Source organism: Panthera tigris, chromosome E2, assembly GCF_018350195.1.
Source record: "Panthera tigris isolate Pti1 chromosome E2, P.tigris_Pti1_mat1.1, whole genome shotgun sequence".
Lineage (NCBI taxonomy): Eukaryota > Metazoa > Chordata > Mammalia > Carnivora > Felidae > Panthera > Panthera tigris.
The window spans coordinates 18,234,921-18,251,173 of record NC_056674.1 but is presented as its reverse complement, the minus strand read 5'-3'; the positions used below and the strand labels follow the sequence as shown (position 1 = coordinate 18,251,173).

Genomic DNA, 16,253 nt, shown 5'->3' with positions numbered 1-16,253 from the left:
TTGCACTGGGCTTCCCACTCAACGCCCTGGCCATTGGGGGCGCCGTGTCCCATGCCCGGCTCCGCCTCACCCCCAGCCTCGTCTATGCCCTCCACCTAGGCTGCTCTGACCTCCTGCTGGCAGCCTCTCTGCCCCTGAAGGCGGTGGAGGCCCTGGCCTTGGGCGCCTGGCCTCTGCCGGCCTCGCTCTGTCCTGCCTTTGCCCTGGCCCACTTCGCTCCGCTCTACGCTGGCGGGGGCTTCCTGGCTGCCTTGAGTGTCGGCCGCTACCTGGGGGCTGCCTTCCCCTTGGGGTACCAAGCTGCCCGGAGGCCGCGTTATTCCTGGGGTGTGTGTGTGGCCATATGGGCCCTTGTCCTCTGTCACCTGGGGCTGGTCTTTGGGTTGGAGGCTCCAGGAGGCTGGACGGACAATACCAACAGCTCCCTGGGCGTCAACACGCCAGTGAACGGCTCTCCGGTCTGCCTGGAGGCCTGGGACCCGGCCTCAGCGGGCCCTGCTCGCCTCAGCCTTTCTCTCCTGCTCTTCTTCCTCCCCCTGACCATCACAGCCTTCTGTTACGTGGGCTGCCTCCGGGCACTGGCCCGGTCAGGCCTGAGCCACAGACGGAAGCTGAGGGCAGCCTGGGTGGCCGGCGGGGCTCTGCTCACACTGCTGCTCTGCTTAGGGCCTTACAACGCCTCCAACGTGGCTGCCTTCCTGCACCCCGACACGGGCGGCCGCTGGCGGAAACTGGGGCTCATCACGGGCGCCTGGAGTGTGGTGCTCAACCCGTTGGTGACTGGCTACCTGGGAGGGGGTGCCGGCCGGGCGACAAGTGTGGCGAGAACGAAAGGAGGGACATCCCAGAAGCAGCAGCCGCCGCTGGAGAGAAGGGGCATGGAGCAGGGGAGGCCGGCTGCTCTCGCAGGCCCCTGATGGGGACTGCGCCGAAGGAACTGCAGGGCGGCCTTGCCTGGAAGCACCCTTGGAACCGCTTATGGGAAGAACTGAGCCTGGCCGAAGACCGCATCCCAGTGGAGGGAAGACGGAAGCCAGGGGCCAGGTCACAGGAGGAAGGTAAGCTTGCCTCCGCGTACATCAGCGTGACTCCCCACCTCTGCCTGTCCCTCTTCTCCTCGCGCCCACCTGCCAATGCTACAGAAATTCTCTTCCAGTCTAGAGGAAATGCCACACTGATGGTACGTTCGGGGGGATGCTGTTCCCCAAACATCTCCTAGGAGAGAATATTTTAATTTCTGAACAAGAGGAGAGGCAGGAGGCGAGATACTGACACTGTTATGCCGTTTGGCACTCACAAGAGGGCAGCACTGGAACCGTGAACAGGAAGTTGGTAGGAAAAGACGCCTCCGCAGGGAGAGAAAATGCTAGCCACACCAAGAAGAGTCCCTAACAAATAGAGTCCCTGATATGGGACAGTCACCAGGGCGAGTGTTTTACAAGTGTTGCCCCATTTCATACTCACGCAATCCTTTGATTTGGCTACGCAGCTGCCGTACAGATGGGCAGGTTGTTCACTGCACGAGAGTGCCAGGCAGACGGACAAACATTGACTAAAGTCTAGCCTGTGCTGTGCTCACCGATCCATGTGCCCGGCATGGGACTACTTCCATCCAGAGGAAGGAGCACGTTATTCTAATTTGAACAAAGATATCACCCACTCCTCAAGCAGGGCGCCTCGGTGGAGGGCGCTACCGCCTGGAGTGGGGTGCTTTTTCCTAATTTGTACAAAGGTGCTCCTTAAGTTAGCTATGGTCCTGGAGCCAAGTATTATTATCATCTTCATTTTGCGGGATTAAGGAATTTTCCTGAGGCTCTACAGCAAGGAAGGGGTGGACGCGTGATGCGATCCTTCAAGGCAGGACCCCCGAGGGTCAGGGGACATATGAAAGAACTTGAGGTATCAGTGTGAACGCCCATCCTTGTGGTCCACTTTGCAAAGGCAAACAGTGGCACCCTGAACCCGTGAGAGCAGGGAGAGGAGAGTGGTCATGGAGGAGACAAACATCTGGGCACCTGCTCTGATGAGGCAAGATGCAGGAAGCAGACTTGTTCCTCTAAAGGCGATCACGCCGTGAGCATAGCCTGTGCTACAGAGCGGGTAGCTACGTGCCTGGCGTGCACGCGCTGGTGTATACAAGCTACCTCTTTTTATGCTTCAGTGTCTACAAGGGCAAGGGATTTCATTTGCTGATCTGCCCCCAGCACCTTAGAAGGGAGCTTGGCACGTAGTAGCGGGTTCTCAGGAAGTGTTTGCCAAACGAATGAATGCTCTCGCAAGAGCCTTCCAAAGAAAATTTCATTATCTGTTTTACATGAAAACAGACCAGAGAAGTTACCTAACTTGCCCGGGGCTCCGCAGAAGCAAGAAACAAGTTTATTCCCTGCACAGCGGTGACAGCAGAGAATTTCAGTAAAAGCCCGAACTCCTGAGCACAAGCGGCCTCACTGCGCCTTCCCATAAAGCCAGGGACGCTCTCTCCCACCGCTCCGGAGCTCCAGCTGGTGCTGGGCCACTTGTTCCGGAGAATTGCACCTCCTCCACCTGGCGGTGGAATTTAGTTCCTCCCGAGGGTCCACGACACCCCACGTGATCCGCCCCCCAGCACCCTGGTGACCCCCACCCCGTCAGCCCTAAGCCTTCTAGAGGCCGCACCCAGCAGATTAGCCTGTGCACCCGCCTTTCTGTTTGCCTGAAGGGCCTCCCCAGTGGTTCTCTGCCTCTGTTAGTCTGTACTACCCTCCTACCACTCAATCCCCTTAGAGCTCACCACCACCAGACCCACAGCAGCAACATCCTTGTTTTGCTCACCATTTTTAACAACTTACTTGAGATAAAATTTACGTATCATAAAATCCACCCATTTCAGGCGTACACGTCAAGGGTTTTTAGTACACTGACTAAGCCTTGCACCTATCACTAGAATCCAGGTTAGAACACGGTCGTCACCCCGGTAAGAGCCCTCCTGCTCGTTTACAGCTGATTCCATTTCCCCCTACGTCCCCAGGCAACCGGCAATCTACTTTCTACTTTCTGTCTCCATAAAGTCGCCTATCTTGGACAATTCATATAAACGGAAACATACGATATATGGTCTTTTATGTCTGGCTTGTTTCCCGTGGCATAATGTTTTTGAGCTTCACCCATATTCTGGGCGTTTCGTTCCTTCCTATCGCCAAAGAGTATTCCATCGCGTGGATACGCCACATGGTGGATCCGTTCGCCAGCTGATGGGCCACCAGGGGATGTTTCTACTTTGGGGCCATTATGAACATTGCTCAAGTAGATACCTATTAGTGCAGCTGGGTTATTTGGTAGATTTATGTGAACTGTTTCAAGAAACTGCTTCCCAAAGGCACCCTACAATTTTATATTTTTACCAGCAAAGTATGAGGACTCTCATTCCTCCACATCCTCCCCGCCACTTGGTATTATCTAATTTTTTGCTTGTGGCCATCCCAGCGGGTACAGAATGGTATCTCATTATGTTCCATAAATATTTGAATGAATACATAAAGAAGAAGTCTCTGAAGCTGGACAGAGCTTCGGTTTGAACCCTGCTGGTGATGCTTAACAGGCTGTAGCAGTGAGTCACCTCCCCACTGTGAGGCGAAGGGCAGGTTGGCGATGCCCTCAGAAGCAGAGTGCCTGCCACGGATTACGTGCCCCCTCGATCATCATTATCATTATTAGTGCTGTTGTTATTCCCATCACCCCAGAGACAAGCCCACACCCATGGCTGCGATGTTGGCAGCTAACATCTGTTAGTACTTACCATAACATGCCCGCTTCCCTTCCCAGCACTCGACAGGCAGTAGCAATGCCTTAATCTAACAAAACCCTACGAAATTGGTACTGTGATTATCCCTGCTTTGCAGACGAGAAAGCAGAGGTCGAGAGTTTGGGTCACTTGCCCCAAATCCCAGAGTTAGTGACGGAGCCGGAATCGCACCCGGGCTCTGGCTCCGGAGCGCGGGCCCTCCATCACTGCGTCGTGCTTCCTGCCCTTACAAGGCAAGTTGGAGAATTCCAGGCCATTCCAGAGAAGCAGATGCAATTCAAGTGGAGCATCAGGGAGGGGAAGACGAGGTCGGCTCGGGGCTGGGTAGAGCATCCCCTCCGAGGCAGCCGGAGAGCACGCCGCGGTGGAATTTGCTCCTCATTTTGCATACTCGCGCGGTGCTCGTGATGGAGCAAAAGGCATCTTTTGTGCGATTGCCCAACGGTGAATGAGGTCATCTGTCTTTATCAGTTCCGCCAGATAAATAGCTAACTATATTTCTCTAGAGGAGCCGGCGAGGTGCTGGGGGAAAAGCAGTTGGGTTCTCAAATAAGCAGGTGAGCACGGGGCTCTGGGGGGTCTGGAGGGGGAGCCTCGGTGCTTGCTCTTCTCGGGGAAGGGACAGGCGGCAGGGTATGACCAGGAAGACAGGCAGGCTGACGCTGCTGAGGAAAGCATCAGGGGGGCAATGAGGGAGTCGGGGCGGTGACAGTGTTCCCTGCCAACGGTCGAGATGCTGTCGGCATGGGGCACCAAGGTCCCCACCCAGACTGCCACCTCTGTCCTCCTCTTTCTCCAGTGGCCATCACCATGGCCACCAGCTTGGACCGGTCCTTCTCCCCCGGCAATCACTGGCTCTACTTCTCCGTGTACCTCTTCACCTTCCTCGTGGGGCTCCCCCTCAACCTGGCGGCCCTGGTGATCTTCGTGGGCAAGCTGCGGCGCCGCCCGGTGGCTGTGGACGTGCTCTTGCTCAACCTGACGCTCTCAGACCTGCTCCTGCTGCTCTTCCTGCCCTTCCGCATGGTGGAGGCGGCCAACGGCATGCGCTGGCCCCTGCCCTTCATCTTCTGCCCCCTCTCCGGATCCCTCTTCTTCACCACCCTCTACCTCACCTCCCTCTTCCTGGCAGCTGTAAGCGTCGAACGCTTCCTCAGCGTGGCCTACCCGCTGTGGTACAAGGCCCGGCCGAGGCCGGGACAGGCCGGCCTGGTCAGCGGGGCCTGCTGGCTCCTGGCCGCCGCTCACTGCAGCGTGGTCTACGTGATGGAATTCTCCGGGAAGGCCACCAAAGGCACCTGCTACCTGGAGTTCCAGAAGGACCAGCTGGCGATTCTCCTGCCCGTCAGGCTGGAGATGGCTGTGGTCCTTTTTGGGGTGCCCCTGCTCATCACCATCTACTGCTACAGCCACCTGGTGTGGGTGCTCAGCAGAGGCACCAACCACCGGCGGCGGAGGAGGGTGGTTGGGCTCGTGGTGGCCACGCTGCTCAACTTCCTCGTCTGCTTTGGGCCCTACAACGTGTCCCACGTCGTGGGCTACATCCAGGGCGAAAGCCCGGCGTGGAGAAGTTACGTGCTGCTCCTCAGCACCTTGAACTCCTGCGTCGACCCACTTGTCTACTACTTTTCATCCTCTGGGTTTCAGGCTGACTTTCAGGGGCTGCTGAGGAGGCTGATGGGGGCCTGGGGCCCTTGGAGGCAGGAGGACAGCATGCAACCGAAGGACAAGAATGAGGAGGGGGGCAGCCGGGAGAGCTGTCCAACGTAGAGAACAGGAGGGAGACTCCTGGAGGGCTGTGGAGCAGGCTGGGCTGCCGAGGGGCCTGGCGGGGGCTCTCGTAGCTCAAGTCGGGCAGGACCGGGGGGCAGGGGGCTGGGGACTGACGTGACTGAGCACCAGGCTGTGCTCACCCAAGCCCGGCTCTCTCGGTCTCACCCAACTGCCCTCGCTTCCCATCCCTGCCCCCTAGGGATTCAGCCCTGGGAAACAGGAGGAGGGTGGGCACCAGAGAAGCGGGAGCCCCCACGGCCAGCTCCTGGGCTTTCCTTAAGGTGACGGAGGAGGAATCGACAGCAGTGACGAAGGCCTGAGAGATGTGCCAGGCAGTGGAAGAAGCCACCCTTCAGAGCTGTTCCTACCCAGCAGGGTGAGAGTGGGGACACAGGCCAGGCTTCAGGGAGCATCCTGCTCTCACAGAAGGTTCCCATTGTTCAGTAAATTCAGACTTTTAGGGACATTTATGAAAAATCATAGTAGAAAAATTACCAATAAATTTGGTAGCAAGCAAAAGAGAATGGTCTTTCCTTATTCTTTTTTTTTTTTTTTTTTTTTTGTTGTTGTTGTTTATGATGTATCTGCATCAGGTGGGATTGATGGATGGAAGGATAAAACACCCAGACTCCAGAGGGAAAGGGCTAAACCATAGGATGCCTAGATGTCGGGAGAGGATCCAGGTTGGAGGCATAAAAATACCAGCTCACTTAGGGGAAGGACTTGGCCTGACCCATTATCTTCTTCGATAACCCTGTGGCAGGTACTGTTATTAAATGAGCAAGTGAGAATAACTCACTTTATACACGAGGGAATGGGCCCACGCAGGTGAAGCCTTCTACCTGAGATCCTACAGCCAGTAAGTGACCGAAGCAGGACTGGAGGCTGGAATTAGCCGACTCGGAGTCCCGTGCCCCTCACCCACTCTGCTCTCCTGACTCCAGCTGCGTATCATCCGTATGATGCCATATGGATGATGCCTAGTCTGGCTTCCAGAGCCAGTGAGCCAGTGTGGCTGGGACAAATGTAAACAGGCCACGAGGAAAACTGGAACTACATGCAAAGCAGCTCAGCTCTCTGCGTTGCTAAGTCCTCTTCCCCTATTCTTTATTAGAAACCCACTTGAAAAAATAAATTAGTCAGCACAGTTGACTTCAAAGATAGATGCATACTCTTAGCTATTTTTAGCGAGATGTGACCATTTAGTAAGTTTGCCTTTCTTCCTGAGGAGTGGTGCATGAGAAACAGTCGGTTAGAGCCTCCTCGCCCAGCAAGGCAACCAGAGACACGTGGGCACGTGTTGGCACCCACTTGGCCTTAGTTCAAAAACATTTGTTGTGCACCCACAGTGTGCAGGTGGCTGGGCTGAGAACTGTGTGCAGGTGGCTGGGCTGAGAACGGCAAGGACTTTTAATATTAGCATCTGCTTTCTTGCTGGGGTTAAGGTCGCTGGAGAATGAGGGCTGGCTGTGGGTGAGGGATTGGTTTTCAGGTGGAAGGAGAGAGCCATCATCTCGGTGCAGAGATGAAGGCCTGAGCTGTCTCTCTGACCTGTGACTCATCTTCTGTCCCAAGGAACTCAGTCCCTGGTGGAAGCTAAGAAGTTAATATAAATATGAGTCTACATGGTTCAGAAAGGGAACAAGGGTGACAGGGAGTCCTGCGACTCCAAAACTGGTAACAAGGACCCAACTGGGGACAAAAAGGAGTTGGAAACTCCACATTCTAGAGAAAGCCAAGAACAATAGGAGCCTGACCCTTTCCTCAGGGTTTATCATGAAGAATAAGAGGCAGCTTAGAGGGCTTTGCTGGTTCCAACCATCACCCAGCACTACCCCCTCCCCAGTCTGTATAAGCAAAAGGCTAGGGGTGGGGAGGGTGAAAAGTCATCAGACGCTGGGGCCATTGTCTGGGTGGTGGTGAGGGGACTGCGGTAGTGTTTTCCAGATTTTGCAGAAGCCAAGGGAAAGGGCTGTTCAGGGAAGAATGGAAGGTGTATCCTGGGACTAAAGCAGAGAAACGAGACTGGCAGACAGAGGGCGTGGGAGCACGTGTGTGAGTGATGAGCATCGTGCCCTCTCACCGGTTGGCAGAGCAAGCATGTGGGGGCCCCCAAGGGGGAGGTGGAAATTCTGGGGATGCCGGAAGAGGTCAAGCCAGCTTGGATCTCCCAAGACAGCGGTCAGAAGAACACAGTTCTACCTGCAAAAGAGAGCCAGTAATTGGGCACCTGACTCACAATGAACACCAAAAGCTACTCGATATTTACCTACAGCACTGTTTCTCAAATTTCTTTGTATCTCTGTCCTCTCAAGGAGCCTTTTTGGATATTTTTTCCTATTCAGCACCTTACTCTTCCCTGCCTGTGAAACTTTAATACAACAGACACACTCTATACCTACTCCTGTGTGTGCATGGCCCTTTGAAAGCCACAAACCATTGCTTCCTTGGAACTAATTTTCGCCTCTCTGGGGGGCAATGTTGGCCCTGCTGAGAATCCATGAGCTAGAGAACCCATCCCACAGAGTGATAAAGCCTGTCTCACTCAACCGTAGCCCCGTAGCCCCATGAGGTGAAGTTTATTATCCTTCTGGAGCAAAGGAGACCCCATTCCAGAGGAAGCATGGGCGTCTCACAAGAGAAAAGACAGGGCTAGTGTAGAATTTGGGGTAAGGGGACTGTTTAGGTGAAGTTTCAGTGAAGCAGTGCTTGCCAGGCTCTGAGCTAAGCAGGCCTGTATGCAAAGAGGTCAATTTCAGGCCTGGGCTGAGAAGCGGACTCAGGGTCCTGTTCCTTTGGAAAATACGAATAAACGATAAAGGTAGGATTTTTGTCTGAAAACTCTTTGTCTGAAGCTCTGGGGGTTGAAAAGCTTTTGCTGCTCAGATCCTCCTAGCAGCAGAGGGATACTCCATTCTTACTGAAAGGATTTCAAACAGCCAGTTTCTGACAGTCTGTGATTTTAGAGAACAAGGTTTCTCGGCAATATAACTTGGCTAGTTAACAAAACAAATTTTTAGGGGCTTCTGGTAGCTCAGTCAGTTAAGTGTCTGACTCTTGATTTCGGCTCAGGTCACGATCTTACGGCTTATGAGTTCGAGCCCTACATTGGGCTCTGTGCTGACAGTGCAAAGCCTGTTTGGGACTCTCTCTTTCTCCCTCTCTCTCTCTCTACCCCTCCCTTGCTTGTGCTCTCTCTCTCAAAATAAATAAATAAACTTAAAAACAAACAAACGGGTTTTTAAAGGTTTACAAAAGGAGCTCATTGATGGCCATGATGGAGGAGATTTTCCCTTTTAGAAGGAAGGGTTCCCCCTTCAGCAAGACCTAGGGCAGCACAACCCAGAAGGGTAGGAGGAAGGGTAGACTTGCCTCATCCCTGCCACAGGTTCCCAGGGCCATGGGTTAAGGCTTAGCTTATAGGACAGAGAGAGGAGGCCAGAAGTTTTAAATCTCCAAGTGTGGCCAGAAACCTACTCACAAAATCATTAAGAAACTGGCAGGGACGGTTCAATACAGGCAGGACAGTTCAATACAAAGCAGTGAGTAGTTCACCTGCTACAGGCTTGTGCCACAACAAGTCAAACTATTTATAAACCAATTCCCCATCAGAGGAGGGCAGAGGGGAAAGCAGGAAGCAGAGAGGAAGCTGGGTATACGGGAAGGCAGGCTGACTTGATGCCTTTTCCTGAGTTAAATACATCACCGGTGACCAGAGTCTTTGGGTATTTTAGCAAGTGACCTCTCAGCCTGTGAATACGCCCAGCAGGGCAAGGGAAGCTGTAATACAAAGCAGGAGAGGTAAATCTGCTTCATGTGGATGCTGGAAGGGGGTGCAAAAAGTAGACCAGGTCCGGGTTGGGAGGGAGGAATAGATGGGGTGAGCAAGAATCCTGGGATTCTGCAAAATTAGTTGCAACAATCATCCAAAAGCAGGAAGCAGAGTGGCAATAAAAGAAAGAATGTGAAAGAAGCCAGGCTGTAAATTCTGGGAGAGGAGAATTAGAAGTGGGACGCAGAGTTTGCAATGGAGGAAACAAGTAAAGTGAAATAGTGTGAGAAAGTGCTCAACTCTTTACCTTCCTCTCTCTGATATGACCTCTCTGGTTAAAAAAAAAAAAAAAAAAAAAAACAAGTTATTACAGGCATCTGTGGCCCCTAAAACTCTGCAAAGTCTTCTGACTTCCTTTTAAAGTCAGTTCTGAAAACACCATCCAGATGGAGGGAGATCAAGGCACCAAGATGACAGCCTGTGATCTCAGAAGAGGATACTGAGATCACGCTCCAGAAAAAGAATGGGATAGAAGAAATGAAGTCAGAGAAAGCTGGTGGTAGTGGGACGGTGCACAGAGCTCACCCCCCCATGGAAGCGTGGAGCGAGGGAAGAGTAAATACTGCAGAAGACAGAATGGGGTATTTTTGGAAGGGAGGTGATTTTAACTGAATTTAGACTCATTTCACCGAATTTAGACAACCAAATCAAGAGTCTCCTGTTGCCGATCCCCCAGCCCCAGGGTCAATTTGTAAATGGCACTGACCACACCATTCTTGTTCCCATTTATTGGTGACTGCTCTCAGGCAGAACATACAATGACCCAATTCTAGCCAGGAAAATTCTAGCTCTCAGGAAGAACACACAATGACCCGATTTTAGCCAGTAAGAGGTCTGCTGGGGGGGGGGGGGGTCTCCGGAAAACCATATTGAAAGAGATAGATGTGTGAAGAGCTACCCTCTCGCTTCCTGGTTTGGAAACTTTTATGTGAGGATGTGATACTTGGAATTGTAGCAGCCATTTGGGGGCCATCATGCCACAAACTTGAGGAAGAATGCTAACAAGCTAAAGGTGGTGGGGGAGAAGGACAAAAAGGCCTTGCTGAATTGGGACCCCCACCTCCACACTCACTGTTAATAAACATTCCTATAGCTGACTCACCATTAGCCAGATAGCCGCTAACTTGCAGCCAAACGCATCTTAACTGTAATGGATAAGCAAGCCTCTGTCTAAGCATCCTATATCCTATATCTTGTCACCACTTGGTGACATCTTCTCTTCCTCCAAATTATTTTATGATGCTGGGATCTCTAAATTCTATTTGCTTTGAAGGAGCTATGAAATCCTAGTGTTTATCTTACCTATTCTAGCTGGGCTCAGAGGAGATTTCTCCAGTCAGTAGCCCTGGCACCAAGATGTCAGGACTCCCCTCATTCGAAGGCTCTCGACAGCTAACAGGCTGGGGCTGTATGGACATATTACAAAATGAAAAACACACCTACTGGATGGGACCCTTTTTGAGGTTGAGGATCATCTGACTGACGGTCTGGGCTGTAAGCTCCTCTCCTTTTATTGATAAAAATTCCCATGCTTGGATGTAAGACCTAAACGTGAGACAGAAAACCATGAAAACCCTAGAGGAGAAAATAGGCAAAAACCTCTTTGACATCAGGTGCAGCAACTTCTTACTAGACAGGTCTCCAGAGGCAAGGAAAACAAAAGCAAAAATGAACTATTGGGACCTCGTCAAGATCAAAACCTTCTGCACAGCAAAGGAAACAATCAACAAAACTAAAAGGCAACTGATGGAATGGGAGAAGATATTTGCAAATGACATATTAAATAAATAAAAGGCTAGTAGCCAAAATCTATAAAGAACTTGTCAAACTCAACACCCAAAAAACAAATAATCCAGTGAAGAAACGGCCAAAAGACATGAACAGACACTTTTCCAAAGAAGACATCCAGATAGCTAACAGACACATGAAAAGATGTTCAACATCACTCATCATCAGGGAAATACAAATCAAAACCAAAATGAGTTACCACCTCTCACTTGTCAGAATGGCTAAAATTAACAACTCAGGAAACAACAGATGTTGGCGAGGATGTGGAGAAAGGGGAACACTTTTGCACTGTTGGTGGGAATGCAAACTGGTGCAGCTGCTCTGGAAAACAGTGTGGAGGTTCCTCAAAAAATTAAAAATAGAACTACCCTATGACCCAGCAATAGCACTACTAGGAATTTATCCAAAGGATACAGGAATGCTGACTCATAGGGGCACGTGTACTCCAATGTTTATAGCAGCACTTTCAACAACAGCCAAATTATGGAAAGAGCCCAAATGTCCATCACCTGATGAATGGATAAAGAAGATGTGGTTTATATATACAATGGAATACTACTTGGCAATGAGAAAGAATGTAATTCTGCCATTTGCAACAACGTGGATGGAACTGGAGGGTATTATGCTGAGGGACATAAGTCAGTCAGAGAAAAAGATATCCTATGTTTTCACTCATATGTGGAATTTGAGAAACTTAACAGAAGACCATGGGGGAAGGGAAGGGGAAAAAATAGTTTCAAACAGAGAGGGAGGCAAACCATAAGAGACTCTTAAATACAGAGAACGAACTGAAGGTTGATGGGGGGGGAGTGCGGGGCAGAGGGGAAAATGGGTGATGGGCATCGAGGAGGGCACGTCTTGGGATGAGCACTGGGTGTTGTATGTAAGCGATGAATCACGGGAATCTACCCCCGAAACCAAGAGCACACTGTATACACTGTATGTTAGCTAACTTGACAATAAATTATATAAAAATAAATAAATAAAATAACGAAGAAAAAAATTCCCGTGCTTATTATGGGACATAGATTGCCATGGAAACAAGAGAGTGTTGAATGAATGGGGATGGGGATCGTGAGCGATGTCCTGTGGAAGGACACTTGGCCCCAATCGGTGTTCTTAGAAACAGGAGAGCTACCCAGTCTTCCTGCCTGTGGAGTCACTGTACCACAGGTAATGGCTACATGAAGATGAGGAGATGATTTCCTGGATGTCTAATTCACCACTTAACAATTCATGCCCACAATCAGGGGCTTGCTGCTTACCGTGTCCCTGCACCCCCCTCCCCTTTCTGGCAATTGTTTCCTAGTGGTTCTTGGTGCTTAGAGCACAAACCTCTTCTTCCCAACACCCTAGAAACCGCCTTCAAAATAACTCATTGTCTGTTTATCCTTCGGAAAACAATCAAATTATATGCTGTGAATCAAAAGGTCAGCTGGAAAAGATGTAAACAGGAAAGTTCACTGCAGAGCGAACTGAACAAACAGGCCAGCAAGCTCGGGCCCCGGGTGGGGGTAGTGGCAGCGCTCGCTGCTGTTGTTGCACGCCAGCCGGACCCCAGCCAGCCTGGTGAGGCATCCGGCCAGGCTCCGGGACAAGAGAGACGCACAGGGGCTTTGGAGGCATCACTTCTGACCTCACAACCCGGCGATGGCTTCCTAGGTGTCACTCAGGAGGAGGAGAGCAACCCCGTGTACGCAGACTGTACAGAAATATTCACAGCAGCTTTGATCATACTAACCCCATTCGGGAAATGGTGCAGGTGACCATCAAAAGCGAAAGGATGTGGGGCCACCTGGGTGGCTCAGTCGGTTAAGCGTCCGACTTCGGCTCAGGTCATGATCTTGCGGTTCACGGGTTCAAGCCCCGCGTTGGGGTCTGTGCCGACAGCTCAGAGCCTGGAGCCTGCTTCCGATTCTGTGCCTCCGTCTCTCTCTGCCCCTCCCCTGCTCGTGCTCTGTCTCTCTCTCTCTCTCAAAAATAAACATTAAAAAAAATTTTGTTTTAAAGAGAATGGATGTAAAAACTGTGATGTAGCCATGCAACGGCATACCCCTAGGCAATAAAAGTAACACACTGCTGACAAAGGTGACCATACAGCCTCTGACTCTGACACTGTGATTTATCATAAAAAATGTATTTGGTCTTCAGCCAAGGATTATAGTTGTCCAGCGGTGGCCCATTCCTGCCACAGAGCTCCTAAAAGCTTTGGGATTTCCTGAGCGATGAGAGCAACGAAGCCGTCTTTTGTTATGCGGCGGTGACTCTTGGACCCCCACCTAAAAGTGGGGGCTAGGTGCCAGAGGAACCAACTGAGGGATTAGAGGGTTGGTATTTTCAGTCCTGACCTGCTGACTTCTGGAGACAGGGGGAGGCGCTGGAGGTCGAATCAGTCCCAATGGCCTATGTAATCAATGAATCAATTGCGCCCGTGTAATGAAGCCTCCATATGAACTCAAACGAGCGGGGCTCAGAATGCTTCCACTTGGTGAACATGTGGAGATTTGGGGAGAGCGGAGCACTAGGAGAGGGTATGGAAGCTTCACACGCCTCCCCCATCTCATGCTTTGCTCTATGTGTCTCTTCCATCTGGCTGTCCCTGGGTCATGGCCTTTTAGAACTGATGGGCGATCTCGTATGTAAAATGTATCTGTGAGTTCTGTGAACCGCTCTAGCAAATTCACTGAACCCAAAAAGGGGGTCATGGTTACCTCGAACTGTAGCCAGTGTGTCAGAAGCACAGGTGACAGCTTGGACCGGCAATTGATGTCTGACATGGCGGCGGAGTGCGCGGGGCTAGGGTAGCCTTGTAGGACCGAGCCCCTTGAGCTGTGGAATGTGACACTATCTCTAGGGAGAGTTAAGTTGCATCGCAAGACACCCAGCTGGTGTCTAGAGAATTGCTTGGTGGTGTGGGGGAAGCCATCCCCCCCACCCCTGTTCAGAATTGGTCCCAGAACCCCTGTACTGAGAGAAAGCAGATCAGTGGTTGCCAGGAGCCACGGAGGAGAAGGGGGAAGGATGAATGGGAAGATGCCAGAGGGACATTTGAGAGTGATGGAAGTGTTCTAGAATTTGACTGGGGTAGGGGGTTACAGAGATTTCTACGTTTGTCAAAACCTCTCGAACTGTGTGCTTAAAATGGCTGCATTTTTATTGCGTGTAAATTTAGCCTCTCTAAAAATAGCTGATTAAAAAAAGTCACGTCACCTCGCCTCTCTGTGTCACCTCATATTATATGTGTACATAACGTCGGCGATAAACCTTCCCACATTTCAAAAAGCCACGCAGGTCTCTGCTTTTGCTGTGCCCTTCTGCAGACGTGACTGCTGTAATACGGGCACCCAGGTTACAGGAAAGGGCAGAAACCATGGTGCAAGCATGTGATCGGTGGCAACCAGCTCTTATCTGGGTGCTGGAGACCCACACGGTCTATGGCCAACTGGGGAATGCACAGCTCGTCAGAACTCAACTCCTGTCTTGACACCAAGAAGGGCTGTGGGCCCAGGGCCTGCCATACCTTCCGCTTCTCCCAGCTGAAAACCCAGCTGTTACTGCTGTTTTTTGAAATCTTACCCTTTTTTTTTTTTTTAAAGCCGATGAAACGTTAAAGTGTTGTGTATGGTGAAAAAGAGGCAGGCTTGAGGGCTGTGATCTGGTTCTCAGGCTTCCAGTGTGGCCTCTGCAGCCGTGGACACCGAGGAGGGTTCAGATACTGGGAATGGGTGGCGAAAGAAGCAGGAGGAAGTGTCATTTTGCCACAAGTGCAGCTCAGAGATAACTTTGCCCAGATCCGATGGCAAACAGCTGCAGAGATCTGCTGACTTTCTAAAATCGTCCTTAGCATTTCCAAGTCCCTGCCCCGGCCAGCAGCCCTGCTCTAAAGCTACCCGCCACCCCGCCCTCTCAAGGGAGGTCTCTGGCGGACACAGGCAGGGCACAGCAGAGCAGAGGCGCCCACGGAGGAGCTCCCACGATCCCTGGGGGCCTCTATCTCAACCCTGGCTCCTCCTCCCGCTCCCATGCTCTGGTAGGCATTGTTCTGGAAGGCCCCTTTTGCTCTTGCTCTTTGCCCTCTCTCCCCAGGTGTTCTAATCCATGACCACGGCTCTAACCAAATTTCCATCTCCAGCCCCGGACTCTTGTGCGCCCAACTTTGAACATCTCAACTTCACAGGTCCGAACTGAGCTCTTCATTCCCTTCCCCACATCTGAACCCCCACCCCAGCCTAGGCCACCCCGGGGAGTGGCAACACCATCCACCTACCTGCCCCTGCCAGAAACCCAGGAATCTTTTTTTTTTTTTTAAGGTTTCATTTTTTTTTTATTTTTAAAATGATCATACAATAAAAAGGAACTTTTTCAGGGAGGATGAAACAGTTCTGTGAATTTTAACACTCACGGATTCCTGTAACCACCACCACGATCAAGATAAGCAACAGTTATAGTCACTTCTTCCCCTGGCTCCTAACCACCGACAACCACAGGTCTACCGTATTTATCTCTTCAAAAACGACACCTAAATGGAAGCATCCAGTCTTTAACCTTTTGACACTCTCTTCTTCCACTCAGCAAAAGGTCTCTGAAATTCGCCCCGGTTACCGTGAGCATCACGGTTTGTTTCCTTTTAGTGCGAAGTGGTTCGTTCCACTGTCTGGCTACATCACCATTTGCTTATCCGTGCACCCACTGAAGGACACTTGGGTTCTTTCAGTTCAGGACAGTCATGGATAGAGCTGCTCTAAACATTCACGCACTGGTTTTTTGTGTGGACTCGAGTTTTCACTTCTCTGGGTCAAATATCCAGGAGAGGGATGGCTGAGTCATCTGGTAGTTGAGTGTTTAACTTTTAAAGACACCTTCCACCTGTTTGCTGTTGGTTGTACCACTCTGCATTCCTTCCAGCCATAGAAGAGACTCAGCGCTCCGCCTCCTTGTGGCACCTGGTGGCCCTGGCGGCCGTTTGGACAGGGGTACAGTGCTCAGAAAGCCATTCTTAGAAGGCAACTAAGCGCACCACTATCCCACCAACGCACAACAGCCATTCTTGACGCCCACTCCCTTACTGCCCACACACAA

At 51.3% G+C, this 16,253-nt stretch overlaps 1 protein-coding gene across 1 annotated transcript; it reads left to right on the top strand.

Annotated features, from left to right (window-relative positions):
* The first annotated feature begins 286 nt into the window (after positions 1–286).
* FFAR3 (free fatty acid receptor 3) lies at positions 287–6,062 on the top strand. Its single transcript, XM_042968984.1, is given in 3 exon segments — positions 287–1,058; positions 4,581–5,521; positions 5,524–6,062. Coding segments are annotated over 3 exon segments (1,758 nt in total). The 5' UTR covers positions 287–343; the 3' UTR covers positions 5,626–6,062.
* The last annotated feature ends 10,191 nt before the right edge of the window (positions 6,063–16,253 follow it).